Here is a 24,427-nt window from a genome sequence, read left to right as displayed (position 1 = left end):
TCGCTGGTCGACTTGGACTCGGCAGGCCGAAGGGCCTGTTCACACACTGGATCTCTAAAGTCTAAAGTGTGCAGGATGCAAAAGTAGGATAACATAGAACGAGTGTAAATGGGTGATCACTGGTCAGCGTGGACTGGATGGGCTGAAGGGCCTGTTTTCATGCTGTATCTCTAAAGTCTATAGTCAAAGACATACTGTTGCTTACCTTGCATAAAAGTCATCCGGTGGAACGAGCTCCTGCAAGAATTGCAACTGGTAAAGGTAGAGTCCAATTAGGTGTCCTGCACTGAATATAGCCATTAACACACACAGGCAGCTGAATATCAGCGGATCAAACTGTTTTCCGCAGGACCACCATGTACACAACCCCAAAAACACAAAGAAGTATACACCTGAGGTTAGAGATGGTAGCGTTATACCTGCAGACCAAGAAAGACAAATAAGCCATCAATGAGGATACAAGGAACTGCAGATGCTAGTTCACATAAGTCGACACAGTTGCTGGAGTAACTCAGCGGGTCAGGCAGCATCCCTGCAGAACATGGATAGGTGACGTTTCGGGTCGGGACCCTTCTTCACATGTCCCGTCACCTATCCATGTTCTCCAGGGCTGCTGCCTAACTTGCTGAGTTAAATAGGCCATCTGAATAAATGGAGAGGGAGAAAGCTGAGAGTGAAAGATGACGGATTCTTAATCAGTTATGTACTTCTGAAAATCTACATTCATTACATGTTTAAAATGGAGCAAAGGAATTTAGAAAAGTATTTGTTTACAAACACTACAAGGCTGTGGATTATAATCCTACGCATACAAACCTGTTAAACCAAGTAAAATGGTGACAACTACTTTTCCAGTGGTTGTTATAATATTGCCAACAAATTCTTTTAATGATGATGCGTATGCTGCTATCCTGCGAAGAACATTTTGCCGAGTTCCCCCTTCCATTTCTTCAGCCATGTTTGTGACCTCAAAATCTTCCTCACAAATTAATGCTTCATCGAGTTCAAGCTTTTCTTCTTCCTAGAAGAAGTAGAAGAAGAACATTTTGGTCAACTACAGCCAATTCTAATTGTTCCAATTCCCAGGGCTCTAGTCACAGTTTAAGTTTCAGTTTGCACAGTGTGGAACTAAACCTTGCCAAGCACAAAGTTTCATAGATCGAGCAAAACACAAAGTGCCGGAGGAACTCAGTGGGTCAGGGAGCATCTGGGGAGGAAATGGACCGGGGATATTTCTGATCGGGATCCTTCTCCAGTCTGACCTGGAACGTCACCTGTCCAGCCCCTCCATGAATGTTGACTGACTTCCTCCAGCACTTTGTGTTTTATTTATGATTCCAGCATCTGCAGTTGCTTGCATATCCAACCTTTAAAAAATTAATCTCTCTCTATCTGAGGAAGGATGTGCTGTCATTGGAGAGAATCTAGAGCAGGTTTACAAGAATGATCCCAGGAATGAGGAGCGTTTGAGGACACTGGGCCTGGAGTTTGGAAGGGTGAGGGGGGACCTCATTGAAAATTACTAAATAGTGAAAGGCTTGGATAGAGTGGATGTGGAGAGGATGTTTCCACTAGTGGGAGAGTCTAGGACCAGAGGCCACAGCCGTGGAATATAAGGACGTACCTTTAGAATGGAGACGAGGAGGAATTTGTTTAGTCAGAGGGTGCTGAATCTGTGAAATTCATTGCCACAGACGGCTGTGGAGGCCGTCAATGGATATTTCTAAGACGGAGATTGATAGACTCTTGATTAGTAAGGGTGTTGGGGGTTATGGGGAGAAGGCAGGAGAATGCGCTTGAGAGGGAAAGGTAGATCAGCCATAGGTTCACCAGGTTAATTCTCAGGACGGCGGGACTGACATATGATGAAATAATGGATTGAACTGGGCTTATGTTCACTGGAATTTAGAAGGATGAGAGGATATCTTATAGAAACATGTAAAATTCTTAAGGAATTGGACAGGCTAGATGCAGGAAAAATGTTCCCGATGTTGGGGTGGTCCAGAACCAGTTGTCACAGTTTAAGAATAAGGGGCAGGCCATTTAGGACTGAGATGAGGAAAACATTTTCACCCAGAAAGTTGTGAATCTGTGGAATTCTCTGCCACAGAAGGCAGTGGAAGCCAATTCATTGGATATATTCAAGAGAGAGCTAGGTTTAGCTATTTGGGCTAACGGAATCAAGGGATATGGGAAGAAAGCAGGAACTGGTTCTGGATGATCAGCCATGATCACACTGAATGGTGGTGATGGCCCGAGAGTCCAAATGGCCTACTCCTGCACCTATTTTCTATGTTTCTATGTTTCTCTGTTTCATCCAGGTCAAAGACACTGTTCCCTCCAACAACTGTGTATGCTGGGGGAATGGAGGATTTCATGTGAGACAATAGACAATAGAAAATAGGTGCAGGGATAGGTCATTCAGCCCTTCGAGCCAGCTCCACCATTCAATGTGACCATGGCTGATCATTCACAATCAGTACCCCATTCCTGCCTTTTCCCCATATCCCCTGACTCCGCTATCTTCAAGAGCCCAATCTAGCTCTCTCTTGAAAGTATCCACAGAACTGGCCTCCACCACCCTCGGAGGCAGAGAATTCCATAGACTCACAACTCTCTGTGTGAAAAAGTGTTTCCTCATCTCCGTTCTAAATGGCTTACCCCTTATTCTTAAACTGTGGCCCCTTTGTTCTGGACTCCCCCAACATCGGGAACATGTTTCCTGCCTCTAGCGTGTCCAAACCCTTAATAATCTTGCATGTGTTCATAAGATCCCCTCTCATCCTTCTAAATTCCAGAGTATACAACCCCAGCCACTCCATTCTCTCAGCATATGACGGTGCCGCCATCCCGGGAATGAACCTTGTGAACCTACGCTGCACTCCCTCAATAGCAAGAATATCCTTCCTCAAATTTGGAGACCAAAACTGCACACAATACTTCATGTGTGGTCTCACTAGGGTCCTGTACAACTGCAGGAGGACCTATTTGCTCCTATACTCACCACTTCCTGTTATAAAGGCCAACATGCCATTCACTTTCTTCACTGCCTGCCGTACCTACATGCTTACTTTCATTAACTGATGAACAAGGGCCTCCAGATCCCATTGTACTTCCCCTTTTCCTAACTTGACACCATTTAGATAATAATCTGCCATCCTGTTTTTGCTACCAAAGTGGATAACCACACATTTATCCACATTAAACTGCATCTGCCATGCATCTGCCCACTCACCCAACCTGTCCAAGTCACCCTGCATTATCATAGCATCCTCCTCACAGTTCACACTGCCACCCAGCTTTGTGTCATCTGCAAATTTGCTAATGTTACTTTGAATCCCTTCATCTAAATCATTGATGTATGTTGTAAATAGCTGTGGTCCCAGCACCGAGCCTTGCGGTACCCCACCAGTCACTGCCTGCCATTCTGAAAGGGACCCGTTAATCCCTACTCTTTGTTTCTTGTCTGCCAACCAACTTTCTATTCATGTCAGCACTATACCCCCACCACAATGTGCCTTAAGTTTGACAACTAATTTCCTATGTGGGACCTTATCAAATGCTTTCTGAAAGTCCAGGTACATTACATCCACTGGCTCTCCCTTGTCCATTTTCCTGGTTACATCCTCAAAAAATTCCAGATGATTAGTCAAGCATGATTTCCCCTTCATAAATCCATGCTGACTCGAACCAATCCTGCTACTGCTATCCAAATGTGTCGCTATTTCATCTTTTATGACTGACTCCAGCATCTTCCCCACCACCGATGTCAGGCTAACTGATCTATAATTCCCTGTTTTCTCTCTCCCGCCTTTCTTAAAAAGTGGGATAACATTAGCTACTCTCCAATTCACAGGAACTGATCCTGAATCTACAGAACATTGGAAAATGATCACCAATGTACGGCGGCAGGCGCGGGCACACCGCGACGCCCTGTGTCTCCCTTTCAAGGGAGATGCTAAAAATGCATTTCGTTGTCTCTGTACTGTACACTGACAATGACAATAAATTGAATCATTTCATTTCATTCACGATTTCTAGAGCGACTTCCTTAAGTACCCTGGAATGCAGACCATCAGGCCCTGTGGATTTATCAGCCTTCAATCCCATCAGTCTACTCAACACCATTTCCTGCCTAATGTGGATTTCCTTCAGTTCCTCCGTCACCGTAGATCCTCTGGCCACTACTATATCAAGAAGGTTGTTTGTGTCCTCCTTTATGAAGACGGATTCAAAGTACCTGTTCAACTCATCTGCCATTTCCTTGTTCCCCATAATAAATTCACCCTTTTCAGTCTTTAAGGGTCCAACTTTGGTTCTAACTAATTTTTTTCTTCTTCACATACCTAAAGAAGCTTTTACAATCCTCCTTTATATTCTTGGCTAGCTTACCTTCGTACCTCATCTTTTCTCCCCGTATTGCCTTTTAAGTTATCTTCTGTTGCTCTTTAAAAGTTACCCAACCTTCTGACTTCCCGCTCATCGTTGCTATGGTATACTTCTTCTCTTTTATTTTTATACTGTCCCTGACTTCCCTTGTCAGCCACAGTCACCCCTTACTCTCGTTGGAATATTTCTTCCTCTTTGGAATGAACTGATCCTGCACCTTCTGTATTATTCCCAGAAATACCTGCCATTGTTGTTCCACTGCCATTCCTGTTAGGGTATCTTTCCAGTCAACTTTGGCCAACTCCTCCCTCATAGTTCCATAGTCCTCTTTGTTCAACTGTAATACTGACACTTCCGATTTACCCTTTTCCCTCTCAAATTGTAGATTAAAACTTATCATATTATGGTCACTACCTCCTAATGGCTCCTTAACCTCAAGTTTCTTTTATCAAATCTGGTTCATTACACAACACTAAATCCAGAATTGCCTTCCCCCTGGTAGGCTCCAGTACAAGCTGCTCTAAGAATCCATCACGGAGGCACTCCACAAACTCCCTTTCTTGGGGTCCAGTACCAACCTGATTTTCCCAGTCTATCTGCATGTTGTAATCTTCCATAACAACCGGAGCATTACCTTAACGACATGGCAATTTTAACTCTTGATTCAACTTGCATCCTATATCCTGGCTACTGTTTGGGGTCCCTTTAGGGTCTTTTTACCCTTACAATTCCTTAGTTCTATCCATATTGACTCCACATCTCCTGTTTCTATGTCACCCTTTGCAAGGGACTGAATGGTGCTGGTTGACCACCACTATCAAGATTTATACATAGAGAGAAGCCACAGGTGATGGCACGGAAGTTAGTGGTGCTCAACGCAACCATTCCCCAGCCAAGGGCAAATAAGGTTAAGTTTATCCTTGAATGTTAGCAGTTCAAGAGTGACTTTCGAAATTCAATTCCGTTGACTTCAGAAAGGTAGTCAAGTTGAAAAATAATCTTTATAAATAAACATAAAGAAGAACTTGTTTCGTGCAAGTTGACCTTTCTTCATACACTTGGCACAATAAAAGCCAATGAAGCTGAATTGCTGGAGTGAGAACATAGGCGATTCTTTATGCAACATTGGCGATTCCTTATACAGTTTGTGATAGAAAAGCGATGATCAGGAATGAGAGTCACGAGTCATACAGTCTTACAGCGTGGAAACGGGGCCCTTCGGCCCAACTTACCCACGCCGGCCAACATGCTCCATCTACACTAGTCCCACTTGCCTGTGTTTGGTCCATATCCCTCTAAACCTATCCTATCCATGTACCTGTCCAAAATTTTTTTAAGTCATGAGTGCTTAATTGTTAAGAAAGATGCAAACTGCTGGAGTAACTCAGCAGGTAAGGCAGCATCTCTGGTGAACACGGATAGGTAACGTTTTGGGTCAGTACCCTTCAGACTGGTTGTGTTTTTAGTTGGGGTAGGGAAGTATTTAATTGTTATATGTGTCCACAATGGAAGAGTGAAATCCTTACTTGCAGCGCCATAACAGGCCTGTAAACACAAATGTTACTCACAGATAACATTTAACAAACTAAAAAAACCTAAGAGAAAACTTCCTGCCGACAATTTTTGAGGAGCAACATTCTCAAAATTATAGAATAAATTTGTTAATAATAAATCAATATTGCATCCATGTATCTTTGTATCGCTAAGTGAGCGAATGTTTGTTTCATGAACAGCGCTTGATGAACAGCCGTTAAAAGATTCTCGTCGTCCAAAAATTTCAGCCTTAAGCTTGATATTTTCTTAAGAGATTTCTTCAGAGTCACTCCAATTGTCTGCAGCAATTTAACAATATCACGCACATGGAAAGGGTTTCAGTGGCTCTCTATGGATATAATGGCACCTTGAATGACATTCCCTACATCTAATGTTTAGTGAAAAAACAGAAATGTATAAATGAATAATTGAGATCAGCTGCACTCTGTGGAGTTTGTCTATCGGTCTTGTTACCATGACTACCAAATTGTCGGACGAAGTTAAAAAAAAAAATCTTGTTAAGGCAGAAAAAACAAAATGCTGGAGGACCTCAGCGGGTCAGGCAGCATCTGTGGAGGGAAATCAACAGGTAATGTTTTAGGTTAGGAGTGGAGCACAGTGGCGGCACAGTGGCATAGTGGGGAAGGGGCACTTGGGGTTGGCACAGTGGTGCAGCGGTAGAGTTGCTGCCTTACAGCACCAGAGAACTGGGTTCAATCCTTACTACGGGTGTTATCTATATGAAGTTTGTATGTTCTCCCTGTGACCGCATGGGTTTTCTTTGAGTGCTCCAGTTTCCTTCCACACTCATAAGAGGTGCGGGTTTGTAAGGTATTTGCCTCCAGTGAAATTGTATTTTGTCCCTAGTGTGTAGTATAGTGTTGCTGTATGGGGTGATCGCTAGTCAGTGTGTACTCACTGGGCCATATGGTCTGTTTCCACTATGTAGAGATACTTTAGAAAGTCTAAAGACCCTTATTCATTCTGGAGTGAAGAGGAGATAGCTGGTAGAAAGAGGTGAGGGGGAAGGGGTGAGAGAGGGATGGTGATGGTCAGAAAAGCTGGAGGTGGTTAGTGGAAAAGACAGAGATCTGCAAAAGATGGAATCTGATAAGACAGGAAGATGAGGAACAAAATGTGTAGGAAGGAATTGCAGATGCTGGTTTACACCATAAATAGACACAAAATGCACGTGTAATTCAGGATGCATCTCTGGACAAAAATAGGTGACGTTTTGGTTCAGAACCCTTCTTCAGGTTGAAAGTCGAGAAGGAATAAATTGGAGGTGAGAAAAGGCCAGAATAAATCAGGGCCGGCCACAGATGACCTCAGGAAGGGTGGAGCCCATAATGGCCTATTGTTTGCCGGGAAAGGTGTGATAACGAGAGGGATACAAAGGATGCAAACATTGAATCTGGTAGGACCACTAGGGTGGGAGTGAGGAAAGGGCAGGTAATGCAGGAGTTACTTGAAATTAGAGAAATCAATGTTCATACCACTGGGTTGTAAGCTGCTCAAGCGAAATACGAGGTGCTGTTCTACCAGTTTGCCTGTGGCCTCACAATTTTTATCAATATTCATTTTAAATGATCGATTATTACTGAGATCTGTATAACTGAAGGAGTTCTGAGATTTGTCATTAACATAAAAATTCAGTCAATGGGAATAATATTGCATTCTATGTTCCTACATTTTTGCAATTATTATTCATAATGATAAGGTCATTTAAATTATGTTTTCTATATACACGACATGCGTATGAATTTAATGAAAATGCCTAATTCCTTCCTGCGATTGACTCTCAACTCTCTAGAATTAGTTCTGAAATTAATCTTATCTGATTATGTAAATTAACAACACTGGTCTTAACTGTAAGCTTATAATAACTGTAACCATAATTCTAAAGTTATTGGTCAATTATCATGTTCATGTTCATCAATTATCATGTTCATCATGATATCACGTTCATCATGGCGGCAGAGGGTAGAGTTGTTGCCTTACAGGGCAAGAGACCCAGGTTCAGTCCTGACTACAGGAGCTGTCTGTACGGAGTTTGTATGATCACGTGGGTTTTCTCCATGTGCTCAAGTTTCCTCCCACACACCAAAGACGTAGTTTCCTCCCACACACCATAGAATGCAATATTATTCCCATTGACTGAATTTTTATGTTAATGACAAATCTCAGAACTCCTTCAGTTATACAGATCTCAGTAATAATCGATCATTTAAAATGAATATTGATAAAAATTGTGAGGCCACAGGCAAACTGGTAGAACAGCACCTCGTATTTCGCTTGAGCAGCTTACAACCCAGTGGTATGAACATTGATTTCTCTAATTTCAAGTAACTCCTGCATTACCTGCCCTTTCCTCACTCCCACCCTAGTGGTCCTACCAGATTCAATGTTTGCATCCTTTGTATCCCTCTCGTTATCACACCTTTCCCGGCCAACAATGGGCCATTATGGGCTCCACCCTTCCTGAGGTCATCTGTGGCCGGCCCTGATTTATTCTGGCCTTTTCTCACCTCCAATTTATTTCTTCTCGACTTTCAACCTGAAGAAGGGTTCTGAACCAAAACGTTACCTATTTTTGTCCAGAGATGCATCCTGAATTTGGAGGTTAATTGGCTTCACTAAAGATTGTAAATTATCCCTGTAGTGTAGGATAGCACTAGTGGGCAGGAATCGTTGGTCGGCGCGGGCTCAGTGGGCTGAAGAGCCTGTTTCCGCACTCTATCTCTAAACCAAACTAAACTGAATCATTCCTTTGCCATATTTTTGAACAGCTTATTATTTCCTGTATTCAGCAGTTTGTGTGGATCCTGGCAAGAAGAGGTAAAACAAATACTATTGCAATTCAAAGTGTTGATATAAACAGTTCGTAGAGACACACTTCAACAATATTTACTCAAAGACATAGACTGCATGGCAAGTGCTGAATTGATTCTTTCATGAGGTAATGTGAGTTGGTAACTGATTCATTTGATACCTTGATGAAGATTCACTAAAGGGATCAATCACAACATTCTTGTAAACTGGTTAAAAGGAATGGTCCCTCTCTGTGGCACCACAAAAATAGATTGTACCCTATCCTTCCATTGACAAAACATCACAAAAGAGTCAGTGTTTAGAGATACAGAGACACAACATGGAGACAGGGCCTTCAGCTCTCTGAGTCCACGCCAACCAGCGGTCACCTGTACATGACTACCCTACATACTAGAGCCAATTTACAGAAGGCAATTAACTTACAAACCTGTATGTTTTTGGAATATGGGAGGAAACCGGAGCACCTGGAGGATACCCACGGGTTTACTGGGAGAACGTACAAACTCCGCACAGACAGGGTCTGTAGTCAGGATGTAACCTGGGTCTCTGTTGCTGTAAGACAGCAACTCTACCATTGCGCCACTGTGCTTCCTAGTGTATTTAAGTGTATATCCAATTTAAAGCCGGTCTTGATTTAAATATTTGTTTCTGAAAAAAGCATCCAATATGTACCTTGCTTCAGTGAAATTACAATTAGTATCTATTTCTTTATTGCTCTGACAAATGAAGGTTAAATTCCAATTTCAGTACTACAAGGATCTCTGGCACTATAAGGCAGCAACTCTGCTGCTGAGCCACTGTGCCATCCTGATTATCATCCTACTGCCTTTCCATTTTTCGTTATGACATTGAAGGAGCCCATTTAGTTTAGTTTAGTTCAGTTTAGAGATACAGCGTGGAAACAGGCTCTTCGGCCCACCGAATCCACGTCGACCAGCGATCCCTGGACACAGACACTATCCTACACACTAGGGACAATTTATAATTTACAGCAGCCAATCAACTTACAAACCTGTATATCTTTGGAGTGTGGGAAGAAACCAGAGCACGTCACAAGAAGAATGTACAAACTCTGTGCAGACAGCACCCGTAGTCAGGATCGAACCCGGGTCCCTGGCGCTGTAAGGCAGCAACTCTGTGCCGCCCACTAATTTGGACAACTAATTGTTCGTATGGATACCATTTACTTCCTTCAGGATTATAAAGAGCCCAGTAAAATTTATATTCAGTTCACACATTTCTAAAAGAGAAGACACGGAACTTTAAGTCTTCTGATGCAAGTGACAATCTTTGACATGGGTAATCTATGACTGTTAACTGAGATTTGTCCATGGTGTCCAGAATAGCCACCATGTCAGAGAAGTGTTTGAGCTCAAACAGTTTAACATATCCCAGAAGCAACTTAACCAAGATCCTGCAAAGAGTGACAATATAACAGTGGCACAGCGGTAGAGTTGCTGCCTCATAGCGCCAGAGACCCGGATTCAATCCTGACCACGGTTGCTGTCTGTACGGCATTTGTTAATTCTCCCTGTGACCACGTGTGTTTTCTCCAGGTGCTCCAGTTTCCTCCCACACTCCAAAGGCGTACAAGTTTGTAAGTTAATTGGCTTTGGGGAAAATTGAAAATTGTCCCTAGTGTGTAGGATCGTGCTAGCGTACGGGGTGATCGCTGGACGGCACGGACTCGGTGGGCTGAAGGGCCTGTTTCTGCACTGTATCTTTAAAGTCAAAAGTCTAAACTGGAAAATTGAGAGGCTGTGAATCACACATCAGAATCCATTCTTCATTTTCCAATTCATGTTCCTCTGAGCCATGATCTGCACCAGAACTCACAAAATATACCGTGTATCTTGGTTTAGAGAATATAGTGGAAAAGGAAAAAAGAAATGTCATTCTTTGCTTCATTTCCTTTGTAGAAAGTATTATATGCTGACTTGGTAGTGTTGTTCCCGAATAATACATACTAATCAAATCCACTGGATGGCAGAATAGTCAAACCGATTCAGTGGAGTGCCACTTGTGTTTCGTAAGCAATAGGCCTTAGTTTAGCTTAGTTTAGTTTAGAGATACAGCATGGAAACAGGTCCTTTGGCCCAGAGTCTACGCTGACCATCGATCATCTGTTCACATCAGGAAATACAGCCTACAGAGAGGAAGTCCTGAAGTTGACAACCTGGTGCTCAGAAAACAATCTGGCTCTGAACACCAGGAAAACAAAAGAGCTCATTGTCGACTTCAGGAGGCACAGCACCGACTTAGCCCCCCTACACATCAACGGCGAGTGTGTGGAGAGGGTCAACACCTTCCGGTTTCTCGGCGTCCATATCGCGGCTGACATCTCCTGGACGGACAACACGACAGCGGTCATCAAGAAGGCTCAGCAGCGGCTGCACTTCCTGAGGGTCCTCAGGAAGCACAACCTAGACTCTAACCTGCTGCTGACCTTCTACCGCTCGTCCATCGAGAGCCTGCTGACATACTGCATTACAGCATGGTATGGCAGCTGCACCATGGCAGACAGGGAGAGGCTTCAGAGGGTAACCAGGACAGCGCAGAGGATCATTGGTTGCCCTCTCCCCTCCCTGATGGACATCTACACCTCCCGCTGCCTTAGCAGGGCAAAGAAGATCACCAAAGACAGCTCCCATCCTGCGTTTGGACTGTTCGACCTGCTGCCCTCTGGAAGGCGCTATAGGTGCATCAAATCCAGGACAAACAGACTCAGGAATAGCTGCTTCCCGAGAATTATATCTACCATGAATTCAAATCCACACATTCACTGACTACACCGCCCAACACGGACTTCCATCTGTATATATGTATATATGTATGTAGCGCCGTAGAATTTGTGCACCTATTCCCCCCCCCCATCTCCCTTCTGTTTTGTTTTCTGTTTCTTGTTTTTTGTGTAAAATTGTATGTATGCACTGAGTACGAGCAGCTTTCAGTTTCACTGTACATGTATAGTGACAATAAATGGCATATCTATCTAAATGCACACGGTCACAGAGAGAATATTCAAACTCCACACAGACTGCACCCGAGGTCAGGATCGAACCAGGGTCTCAGGTGCTGTGAGGCAGAGGCTCTACCAGCCGTGACACTTACTTACTACTTGGTGGAATGGGGACAGACAGTAACAACTAGCGATTATTTACTTATTAGGATGTTGGATGCCTGTACATAAATGCACTCAACTGAAGATCCTAAAACTACAATTGGTTTCTACATATTCAAAGCTTGTAGCTTTGCCACCGCAAATCACATAATTAAGTGATTCAAGCTGGAGAGGGTGCAGAGAAGGTTTACGAGGATATTACCAGAATTCAAGGGCCTGAGCTATAAGGGGAGGTTGAGCAGAGTAGGACTGTAAGGGCCTGTCCCAGTGTACAAGGTAATTCAAGAGTAATTCAATGTACGAGGTAATTCTCCCGAGTTTCCCCTGATTTGAACTCGGAGAATTACGGTAATAGCCGTTCGTAGGTACTCGGGGCTCTCGTGGATATTTTTCACAGTGCTGAAAAAACTTCACGAATTACCACGTTTCCCGAGTACCTGCCGTTAGACATCCACGAGCTCCCACGTAGCCGCTACGTACATTCTACGTACTTACCACGAGTTTGATTTTTTATTAAACTCGGGAGAGCTCTTGAATTACCTCGTACAGTGGGACAGGCCCTTTACTCTTTGGAACGCACAAGGAAGTGGGTGATCTTAGAGTGTACAAAATCAAGAGAGGACTAAATGGGGTAAATGGGAGAATCAAGAACCAGATGACATAGGTTTAAGGTGAGGGGGGAAAAATTTAATAGAAACCTGAGGAGTAACCTTTTCACACAATGTGTGGTGGGTGTATGGAATGTGCAGCTGCAGGAGGTAGTTGAGGCAGGGCCTGTCGCAGCATTTAAGAAACATTTAGGCAAGTGCATGGTGGATAGGACAGGTTTCGAGGGATAAGGGCCAAATGCAGGCAGGTGGGACTGGTGTAGTGTGGGCAAGTTGGGCCCATGCCGTTTTGACGGCGTATGACTCTAAATGAGTCCAGTTCTGAACGCATGGTACAGGTACTGAAGGATTGCACAGTGTGGAAGAAAACATGAAATGACTGATTTGGTCAGGATTTGCTGGAACTGAGTGCTAATCCTGTTTGATATCAGTTCACATTTTCCAAACCAAAGTTGGCTTCTAGTGTGGAAACCCTGCATCTGCCAAGGATGTGAGTGACAGCGGACTAAGTCAATGTTAAAGGCATCATGTTGTTGCACTAAAGCCAACTAATCGCCCCATTCTCTATCATTTTCAGCGCCTTTGCACACAGGTGGGAACCTAGGCTGGACAGTGACTACAGCTCTGAAAGACAATGCACTAATATTTAAATGGAATCATCATGTTCATGTGATAGGCAAAGAATTAGACTATTCGGTCCAACAAGTCTACTCTGCCATTCAATCATGTCATAGGATCAAAATTAGGTCATTTGGCCCATCAAGTCTATTCCGCCATTCAATCTTGGCTGATCTATCTTTTCCTCTCAACCCCATTCTTCTGCCTTCTCCCCAAAACTCCGGACACTCCTACTAAACAAGAGCCTGTCAATCTCCGGCTTAAAAATATCCATCGACTTGGCCTCCACAGCCGTCTGGGGCGATGAATTCCGCAGATTACACCCCTCTGACTAAAGAAACCCTCCTCATCTCCTTCCTAAAGGAACGTTCTTTTATTTTGAGGCTATGGCCTCTGGTCCTAGACACTAGTGGAAACATCCTCTCCACATCCACTTTATCCAGTCCTTTCACTATTCAGTAAGTTTCAATGAGGGACCCCCTCATCTTTCTAGACTGTCATAGTGTCACAGAGTCATGCAGCACAAAAACAGGCCCTTCGACCCACTTGCCAATGCCTACCAATATGCCCCATCTAGGCTAGTCACACCTTGCCACGTTTGGCCCAGATCCCTCTAAATTTTTCCTGTCCAATGATTAGGAATCAGGAAACTTTAAGTGCGCTCCATGTAATATTTACATTATGTGTAGGAAGGACCTGCAGATGCAGGTTTACACCAAACATAGACACAAAGTCTGAAAGTCTCAATGTCTTGAAGTCACAAAGTCTTGATTCTGAAGAAGGGATCTGACCTGAAATGCCTATTCCTTTTCTCCAGAGATGCTGTCTGACCTGTTGAGTTACTCCAGCACTTTGTCTATCTTTAATATTTTCATTAATTGGGACTGAAAAAATATCAAGGGTTTAGCATTATTATTCCATCATGGGTACAACATTTCCCAATGGTGTTGTAACGTATTAAGTCCCTTAAATTATACCTTATTATGGAAATCAAACCTGCACCTTTAGTAACCATTGTTCTGATATTGAATAGATAAACACAAATTGTCGCTTTTTGAAGCTGTTTGATGAGTTGCTGTCTGAGTTCCAAACACATTTTTTTCATCATATTAAAGTGGACATTGTAATACTGTTTCATAGCCCTGAGTGCCATGTCCATGATACCAATGACTTGCTTTAAGTGGTAAGCTTGCATTAAACCAAATCTGTCTGGACTTGTGCCATGTACTTGCTCCATAATCCTCGACTGTAGAATTGGGTGGAAGCAGATTAGTTCAGTAGCAAATGTAATCTATACAGTTTAAACACAATAGTTTTCTTTGGCTTTATTAGCTGGCCACTGGATATTGCATGTTTCCATTGCACACATTTTAGATCCAAGAAAAATGTTACTATTATATTGGAAGGAATGGTCAGAGATGGATTGCAATGGCAAGTTCATACAAGACATCGGTGAGGCCGCATTTGGAGTATTGGGTCCAGTTCTGCTCGCCTTATTGTAGGAAGGGTGCCGTTAATTTGGAAAGAGTGCATGAGAGGATTTATGAGGGTGTTACCAGGATGCTATGGGGAAAGGTTGGACAAGTTAGGAGTTTAATCCCCGGAGCGCAGTAGCCCGAGGGGTGAAATGCAGGCACTAGCTTAGGTGGGGCATTTTGGTCGGCATGGACAAGTTGAACCGAGGGACTTGTTTCCACACTGTAAGAATTTATGACTCTCAAATATTCTTTATTGAACCAAATAAATGCTAAATGACTTCACCCCGAACAATATTCGGTACAACTGGCCACTGGAGTGAGAAACTGCATTTTAGTTAATGTCCCAACATCAGTCACTCAATGTTTGGGTGGGAACAAACCACAGAGGATTGTCCAACTGTTTCTGAACCCAGCAGACAAAGAACTAGATGAGCATAGCTAAATGTAGACTGTAAGCAACGTCAGGAACTAAATGAGTTCATACATTTTCATGTTCATGTTATAGGAGCAGAATTAAGCCATTCGGCCCATCAAGTCTACTCTGCCACTCAATCATGGCTGATCTATCTTTCCCCTCTCAACCCCATTCTCCTGCCTTCTCCCCATAACCCCTGACACCCTTACTAATCAAGAATCTGTCAATCTCTGCCTTAAAAATATCCATTGACGGGCCTCCACTGCGTTCTGTTGCAATGAATTCCACAGATTTACCACCCTCCGACTAAAGAAATGCCCTTCTCATCTCCTTTCTAAATATTCGGGTGGATTGGGTGGATAAATATCATATAAATCCTAATGGGGTGCAATGAGAAGTGATACATTTTGGGATGAATAAAATGACAGAGAATTACATGAAACGGCAAAGCAAAGTGGACCCTAGGGTGTAGAATATGAAACTGGGATAACACAACTGGTGAACAATGGTCGGTGCAGACTCAGTGGGTCAAAGGGCCTGTTTCCATGCAGTTTCTCTAAACTCCTAGGTTTAAGACATTATGCATTGCAATCCATTAGGTAGTTCAATCCAATTGGGTTCAGTAGAATATTCTATACATTTACATGCACTTTATTGTAGAAAGGAGGTTAAGGATATATGTATAAAAGGTAGCAAAGCAATAATGAGTGATTTTAATCTATTTATGGACTTGCAAAAATAAAATAATAATTAAAAACAGTACATGATAAATCCCCAGAGTATGTACAAGATGTTTTATTAGAATAGTACATTGAGGAGCCAATTAAGGAACAGGCTTGTCTAAAACGGGAACTGTGCAGAAACAGGCGCTTCGGCCCACAGAGTCAACATTGACCAGCGATCACCCCATATGTTAACACTATCCTACGCACTAGGGACAATTTTCCAATTTTTACCAAAGCCAATCAAGAAGTGTCTCGACCCGATATGTCACCCATCCCTTCTCTCCAGAGATGCTGCCTGTCCCGCTGAGTTACTCCAGTATTTTGTGTCAATCTACAAATCTGCTGTCTTTGGAGTGTGGGAAGGAATCGGAGAACCTGGAGAAAACCTACCCAGTCACGGTGAGAACGTACAAACTCGGTACAGACTGCACCCGAGGCCAGGATCAAACCTGGGATTCTGGCAATGTAAGGCAGCAACTCTGCCCCTGCGCCACCGTGCCGCCCAAAGTTAACATTGGACATTGCTAATTCACTATGAACTGTGGAACCAGTTAAGATTCAATAACCTCTGAAGACTCGGAAGTCACATTACCGACAGTGGATTTTCAATCCAGATTTATTTAATTACAAATTTACGATCCCCGGTGCCACAGGAAGGGTGTGGGGGAGAGTAGAAAGGTAGTGAGAGTGGAGATGTGGGAGGGAAGGAGAAGGGAATTGTTGGCTGATGGATAGATGAGCTCTTCTCCCCACGTCAATGGTCTAGATACATACAGACACTTGTCCAACATCTTAGCCATCATAAAAGGACACAAAGTTCCAGAGTAACTCAATGGGCCAGGCAGTGTCTCTGGAGTACATGGATAGGTGATGTTTCAGGTAGGGACCTTCCTACAAACGAGTCCCAACCCAAGACATCACCTATCCATGTTCTCCACAGATGCTGCCTGACCCACTGAGTTACTACAGCACCTTAAATCTCTAAAAACTACAGCACCTTAAATCTGTATCTCTAAACTAAACTAAACTAAAACTATTGCTGAACATTTGCACCATCTTCTGGTTTAGCATTAAATCACCATGAAGCTTCCAGCCCTTCTATAATGGTCCCTCTTGCTTCTTATTGGGATTCATCCAACAGACTATTGCTATCCCTGGATACCATTAAGAGTATGTGGAGAGCTTTGTGGAAGAAAGAATGTGAAGCTTTAAAAGGTTTGAGTGTGTTATACACCCCATGGAGAAACAAGGTCAAGTTTCCTTGCCAAAGGATTTGTCTGCTTGCATGAGGAGGTTAAAGAATGAGTTCATAGCACCATTAAATGCTTTGGAATATTTTTATAACCTAAACAAACAAATTGACTGCTTCGTTTACTGCTTGCACCAGCACTACTTCCTGCTATGTATAGTTTTAGTTTAGTTCAGTGTAGCGTGTAGCGAGGTACAGTGAAACGCTGTTTTGTTGCGTGCTATACACACGATTCCAATCAAGCCGTCCGCAGTGTACAGATACAAGATAAAGGGCGTAATGTTTAGTGCAAGATAATGTTCAGTGAAGTGCGATGCTTCGAAGGACTCCAATGAGTTCGATGGGAAGACAGGCAAAGGGTGAGAAATTGGATTGGACTTGAAGCGTGCCGGGATTTGTATGCAGCCCACATGACCTGGACTACAATGAATGCCCATTTGCCTCAGGGCACCATTGCAGCCCCAGAGGAAATCTACCAGGCAAGGGTTTTCAGAAATATAGCATGGAAACAGGCCCTTCAGCCCACCGGGTCCATGTCGATCATCCATTTAGATTTGATGTTATCCCACTCTTGCATGAACTGCCAATACATTAGGGGCAATTTTATATAGGCCAAACCTGCAGTACGAACCTGATCACTTTTCACCAGATAATATTTTTTAATCCATGTCCACGTTGGTGGAAAGATCTAAATACAGTGTACCTTCGTTATTACGGACCTCTTTATAATGGGTTTTGGTTATACATTGTTCCTAATAGAAACAGTGAAAGAACAGATTTCTGTAATTGCTTCATCACAAATCCATATTCTGTCTGGAATCTAGTGCAATCGAGTCCAACTCCATTCTCATTAAATCTTACCATGTTCCATCAATGTAGGCATTAGAGATACAGCACAGAAACAGGCCCTTCGGTCCACCGAGTCTGCGCCGACCTTTGACCATCCCGTACGCTATCACTATCCTACACTTTAGGGACAATTTACAAATTTCACATGCCAATTGATTACTCCAGCATTTGTGTCAACCTCCAAACATGAACGTCTTTGGAATGTGGGATAAAACTGGTGTACCCGGATATCACAGGGAGAACGTACAAACTCCGTACAGACAGCATCCGTACACCCGCCGTCATGATCAAACCTGGGTCTCTGGCGCTGTAACACAGCAACTCTACCACTGCACCACTGTGCCGCCTGTCAATGTTAGTCCTTTTATCAATCAAGAAAGCTGGTAGCTGCAGGCATAAAGTGACCTGCCTAATACACACTGCACTCTTTGTTGACTCTCTTCATTCTACCCAGGAATTTAATACTGAGGCTTTCAACTGAAAATATTGCTGTAGTAATTGCAAAAACATTAAATCTTGCCATTCACACGAACTGCATTTTTGTGGCATATTTTGTAATTTGTAAATATCTTAATGATACCAACCTTATTTCCTGTATTAATACGCTTAGCTTAATAAGAAGGCAGGATAGTGGTTGCCAAAAATTAAAAAAATATTTCTTGACAGTATTTTTCCCCCAACAGGCACCTAATGGCCTTTGTTTTTGGTTTTTGTGTGTTTGTCTTTGAACTTCTGGACTGGTGTTTCTGTTTTTTTCCTATTCATTTGCGGAGGTCTCCCGGTGATTCATGGCCAAATCCCAACAGCAGACCTGGCTGGCTCGCCACGGAACCGGGAACCCACCGGAACCCACTGGGAAGCCGTCGAACCCGGCCCCTGCCCGCCCTGCGTGAAGGGAGTCGGCACAGAGGGGCGGTAATTAAACCGGCTGCGGGAGGTAGTGCAGTGCATTGCCACGACGGTAGTGTGGGCCGCTGGAGGCCCCGCAGCAGCCTGGAGCTCGGCTGGACCAAGCCCAGCTCCAAGAGGCCTGGCACGTGGACCGGACGCGGCCTGCAGCGGCACGGAGCGGTGGAGCAGCAGCGGAGGACACCAAAGGCTACGCTTGGCCAGGCCGACCCTGCAACGCCAACAGGCCTTCATGGTCAGGTTAGGAACCCTACGCCTATAACAACTGGGACTTGGAAAGAGCGTCAAACCCGGCAACTCTGTATACTGTCTCAGTGTACTATTCCTATACACGTACTGTATCTAAGATGTGCTTATGTATTGTGATGCTTGTACTGAACTGTATACAGTGAAATAAATTTCACTGTACCTTGGTACACGTGACAATAAAGTACCATTGAACCATTGGTCTATGTCTCCGTAGTTGGGGTTTGTTGTTGATAGACGCTAAATGCTGGAGTAACTCAGCGGGTCAGGCAGCATCTCTGGAGAAAAAGGATGGGTGACATTTCGGGTCGGAACCCTTCTTCAGACTGAAAGAAGAGGGGAGGGGGAACTGGAGTAAGACATGAACAGATCGGGGCGGCAACAGATGACCAAGGAAGAGTGGAACCCATAATGGCACACTGTTGGACGGGATGAGGCGCAGGCAAAGGAGATTAATTTATACTGGCATCAAGTTCAGCGCGGACATAGTGGGCTGAGTGGCCTGTTGGTGTGCTGTGCTGATCTATGAGTGTTTTATTGTCATATGTCCCAGATAGAACAAATTCATGAGAGATAATTTCCAAAGATGAAATTGTAGAATGGTCCTTCACCATTTTTGATGGATTTTAAGGTTCGCTGATAGAATGCCAGTGTTGCGTAGTTGTTAAAGGTTTTGAAGTTATATTGTGTAAGAAGGAGCTGCAGATGCTGCTTTAAACCGAAGATGGACACAAAAAGCTGGAGTAACTCAGCAGGACAGGCAGCATCTCTGGAGAGAAGGAATGGGTGACGTTTCGGGTCGAGACCCTTCTTCAGACTGATTAGGGATAAGGGAAACGAGAGATATAGATGGTGATGTGGAGAGATAAAGAACAATAAATAAAAGATATGCAAAAAAGTAACGATGATAAAGGAAACAGGCCATTGTAAGCTGTTTGTAGGGTGAAAATGAGAAGCCAGTGCAAATTGGGTGGGGGAGGGATAGAGAGAGAAGGAATGCTGGGCTACCTGAAGTGAGAGAAATCAATATTCATACCACTGGGCTGTAAGCTGCCCAAGTGAAATATGAGATGCTGTTCCTCCAATTTGCGTTTAGCCTCACTCTGACAAGACCGAGGACAGAAAGGTCTGTGTGGGAATGGGGAGGAGAATTAAAATGTCCAGCAACCGGGAGATCAGGTTGGTTCACGTGGGTTGAGTGAAGATGTTCCGCAAAATGATCGCCCAGTCTGCATTTGGTCTCGCCGATATACAAGAGTCCACAGCTTGAACAACCGATTCAGTAAATGAGGTTGGAGGTGGTGCGCGAACATCTGCCTAACCTGAAAGGACTGTCGGGGTCCCTGGATAGAGTCGAGGGAGGAGGTATAGCGACAGCAGTTGCATCTTCTGCGGTTGCAGGGGAAGGTTCATGGGAGGGGGTGGTTTGGGTGGGAAGGGATGAGTTAACAGGAAGTGTAGTCGAGATAGTTGTGGGTTTGTAATAGACATCAGTCAAAAGCCTATTTACTGTGAAGGAGACTGTGAGATCAAGAAAAGGGAGGGAGGTGTCAGAGATGGTCCAAGTAAATTTGAGTGCAGGATGAAAATTGATGGTGAAGTTGATGAAGTCCATGAGTTCTGCATGGGTGCAGGAGGTAGCACCGATGCAGTTGTCAATGTCATGGAGATAGAGTTCGGGGATAGGGCCAGTGTATGCCTGGAACAGGGATTGTTCAACGTACCCTACAAAGAGGCAGGCATAGCTGGGGCCCATGTGGGTGCCCATAGTTACGCTAGTAAAGATGAGTGAGTGAGGGCTTGGAAAGCGGCAGTTATTAAAGAGACAAAGGGCATGTGAGGTAACTTGGACGTGGGTCAGGAGGGATTGGACTAGGGGGATAGGATGGAGTTGTGGTACGTGGAAATCATTTCTGTGGGACAGAAGCAGACAGAAAAAATGGATCTGCCAGGGCAGTTGTGTTTGTGGATTTTGGGGAGAAGATAAAAATGGGCTGTCCGGGGAAACAATAAGGTTGGAGGCTGTGGAAGGCCAGAAGTGATGAACTCAGTAATGATGTTTGAGATTTAAGGCCTGATGCTCATCTGTGGGATCATGGTCCAAGGATAAGTAGGAGGAGGTGTCTGAGAGTTGTCACCAGGCCTCAGCCCGGTGGAGGCCAGCACGCCAGACTACCACGGCCTCTCCCTTGTCAGCGGGTTGGATTATAATGTCAGGGTTGCTGCAGAGTGAGCAGAGGGCTGTACATTCAGAGGGGGTGAGGTTGGAGTAGGTAAGGGGAGCAGAGAAGTTGAGGTGGTTGATGTCACGCCAGCAGTTAGAAATAAAATAGGAACCCCAGGGTCAACATTTTATACACAAAGGGTTGTGGGTGGTTGGAACGAGCTTTTGGAGGAGGTAATTGTGGCAGGTTTGATCACATGTTTAAAAAACATTTGGACAGGTACATCACGTTGAGCGGGTGAGCCCTCGCTGGGGCTCGCTGCAGGGAAGCGCTCCGTTTCGCTGGCCCGGGGCAGCCGGCAGCCTGAAGCCGCAGCCTGAAGTCGCGGTCTGCAGAGTTCCAGCTGGTGCGGCGTCTACAGCCCGGGATCCCTCGTGGGGGACACGGGGGAAGAAGAAGCCATCAATGCCGGCCCGCGGCTAACTTCTACCGCGGGTCCGGCATGGACTTACCATCACCCCTTGAGGGGAGCTTCTACCGCCGGCCCTGCGGTCTGCGGTGCTTCTGGCTGCGGCGGAAACTTTAAATATCGACCGATCGGCCTACACCATCTTAAAGCCGCGGTCTCCGGTGAGGAAGAGCTGATCCTGGACTGACTTTGGACTCTGGTCCTGTCCACGGGGGGGAAATGGAGGAGGACTGGCCAAATTTTGTGCCTTCCACCACAGTGATGAATGCTGTGGTGGATGTTTGTGTTACAGTTTTATTGTGGTTGTGTGTTCTTTATTGTTGTACTGCTGCTGACAACCCAAATTTCCACCGACCCTGGTTGTGTGGCAATAAATTATATCTAATCTAATTATATCTAATCTAATCTAATCAATGACAGATATGGGCCAAACACAGGCAGGTGGGACTAGTATAGATGGGATGTGCTGGTCAGTGTGGGCAAGTTGGGAGTGAAGGGCCTGTTTCCATGCTGTGCGACTCTGTGACTCTTTACCAGTCTGAAAGAAAATGCTTTCCTGGTGAGAAGGAGCCTGCGAAAGGATTTTCTCTGAAGCTGCTGACTGCAATGAGAAAACAAAAGCTGAGATGCGTAAGGTGTGATCCAGGTCTTTATACACGAGAGGGTGCCTGAACTGCTGAGTAACTCCAGCATTTTCTGCTTTCCTTTTGAGTTTCTAGAAATGGCATTGCTTCGCTTCTGTTTGAAGGCATAGCAGTCACTTTAGCCCAGTTATTACTGAAACTGGAACAGTAAAAATATGGAGGAAGTACTGTGTTCCAAAATGTTCTTACCTTTGCTCGCTCTATTGTACTGGAGTTTGACCTGATTTATTTATATATAGTATTATATGATTTGTTTTCATAGCATCCTAACTAAAGTTTTTCACTGTACCTTGGTACACATGACAATAATAAGCCTAAACCTAAACTTGTAACTTGGTTTATAAATCAGGGAGAAACATACTTTTCCCTAGTAGAAGCAAGGAACTGCAGATGCTGGTTTCATAGGAAAAATACACAAAGTGCTGGAGTAACTCAGTGGGTCAGACAGCATCCCGCACTCATTGATCAGTGATGGTTCTGAATGTCACCGTTAGCTTAGTTTAGTTTAGCGATACAGCGCGGAAACAGGCTTTCGGCCCACCGAGTCTGCGTCGACCAGCAACCCCCGTAAACTAACACTATCCTACATCCGGTCGAGTAACAAGGGTACTGATCCGAAACATTGACTAGCCATGTTCTTCAGGGATGCTGCCTGACCTGCTGAGTTACTCCAGCTCTTTGTCCCTGAGTCTTTTCCCATTCAAACATTTCAGCATGATTTGCTCTCCATGATACAAATTGGCCTCATGAAGTAGAGCGGACTACAGCAGAGTTTAGGGTTAAGTGTGTTATTGTCATGTGTACTGAGGTACAGTAAAAAGATTTATTGTTCAGTGCTATCCAGTCAGCAAAAAGACAAAACATGATTACAATCAAGCCCTCCCCAGTGTACAGCTATAGGATAAAGGGAATAACGTTTATTGCGAGATAAAGTCCAGTAAAGTCCGATTAAAGGTAGTCCGAGCATCTCCATGGTTGATGGCTGCTCTACCACTTTTATTGAGACCAAGCACGTTCCAGTGTTTAACAGTCAGGGTCTTGCCAGGAAATAAAATTATCTTAAATCAAATTTGCAAATTGTTTGCACAAGAGGTTATTAAACAATATTGGAACACAGAACCTTGGCAGTAATAAACTGGTGTGGATTGACGAGTGGGTGAGTAAGAATAAATAAGCAAGCGTTTTTGCATGGAGGGTGTAAATAGTGAGGACCTTCTCCCACTGCTGCCCCCAACTCTCACTACCTTCTTCCCTGACTCTCACATAGAAAGAGAGGGGAGGGAGAGAGGGAGAGAGAGAGAGAGGGAGGGAGGAGGGAGAGAGAAGAGAGAGAGGGAGGAGAGAGAGAGAGTGAGAGAGAGAGGGAGGGAGAGGGGAAGGGAGGAGGGAGGAAAGGAGAAAGGGAGGGAGAGGAGGGAGTAGGGAGTCATGAGAGGGGGGAGAGGGGGGGGGGGAGGGAGGGGAGGGAAAGAGGGGGGGAGAGGGGGGGGGGGGGAGGGGGGGGGGGGGAGGGGGGAGGGGGGGGAGGGGGGGGGGGAGGGGGGAGGAGGGGGGAAAAAGGTGAGAGAGAGAGAGGGAGGGGGGGGAGGAGTGGGGAGAGGGAGAGAGAGAAAAAGAAAGGGGGGAGAGAGAGAGAGAGGGGAGAGGGAGGGGGAGGGAGAGGGGTGGTGAGAGGGTGGAGGGAGAGGGAGAGAAAATAGAGAAAGATAGATAGACAGATAAACAGACAGACAGACGGACGGAACGACAGACAGACAGACAGACAGACAGACAGACAGACAGATAGATAGATAGATAGATAGATAGATAGATAGATAGATAGATAGATAGATAGATAGATAGATAGATAGAGATAGATAGATAGATAGATAGATAGATAGATAGATAGATAGATAAATAGATAGATAGATAAATTGATGAATAGATAATGGAGGGGAGAGCCTACATCTGCTTAGCCTGCTCCATATTTTGCTCTTTAGATTTAAGCTGGAGCTTTATTTGATTTAGTGTGTGCTCTCTGGCATAACCATTCTATGGTTTAGAATAAGGGAAATACAGGCAAGAGTAGCAATTCTTCCTAAACTAATTAATGAGATCACAGCTGCTCTTTTATAAAAGATCCAATTTGCTGCATCGCCAACCATTCCCTGATTCTATTACATAGATACATAGATACA

General features: G+C 44.4%; 1 protein-coding gene across 1 annotated transcript in view; it reads right to left on the bottom strand.

The window, feature by feature from the left end:
• The window catches only part of LOC129696472 (piezo-type mechanosensitive ion channel component 2-like), a 504,307-nt gene that overhangs the window by 134,772 nt on the left and 345,108 nt on the right, over positions 1-24,427 (bottom strand). Inside the window, exons 6-7 of the mRNA XM_055634398.1 lie at positions 817-1,021; positions 206-419 (exon numbers count right to left, since the gene is read on the bottom strand). Of these exons, the coding sequence (XP_055490373.1) occupies positions 206-419; positions 817-1,021 (419 nt within the window). The remainder of the gene's footprint in view (positions 1-205; positions 420-816; positions 1,022-24,427) is intronic.

The sequence above is a fragment of the Leucoraja erinacea genome, chromosome 4 (assembly GCF_028641065.1).
Source record: "Leucoraja erinacea ecotype New England chromosome 4, Leri_hhj_1, whole genome shotgun sequence".
Classification (NCBI taxonomy): Eukaryota; Metazoa; Chordata; class Chondrichthyes; order Rajiformes; family Rajidae; genus Leucoraja; species Leucoraja erinaceus.
The sequence above is the reverse complement of the archived record's forward strand: the minus strand, read 5'-3'. Positions and strand labels throughout refer to the sequence as shown.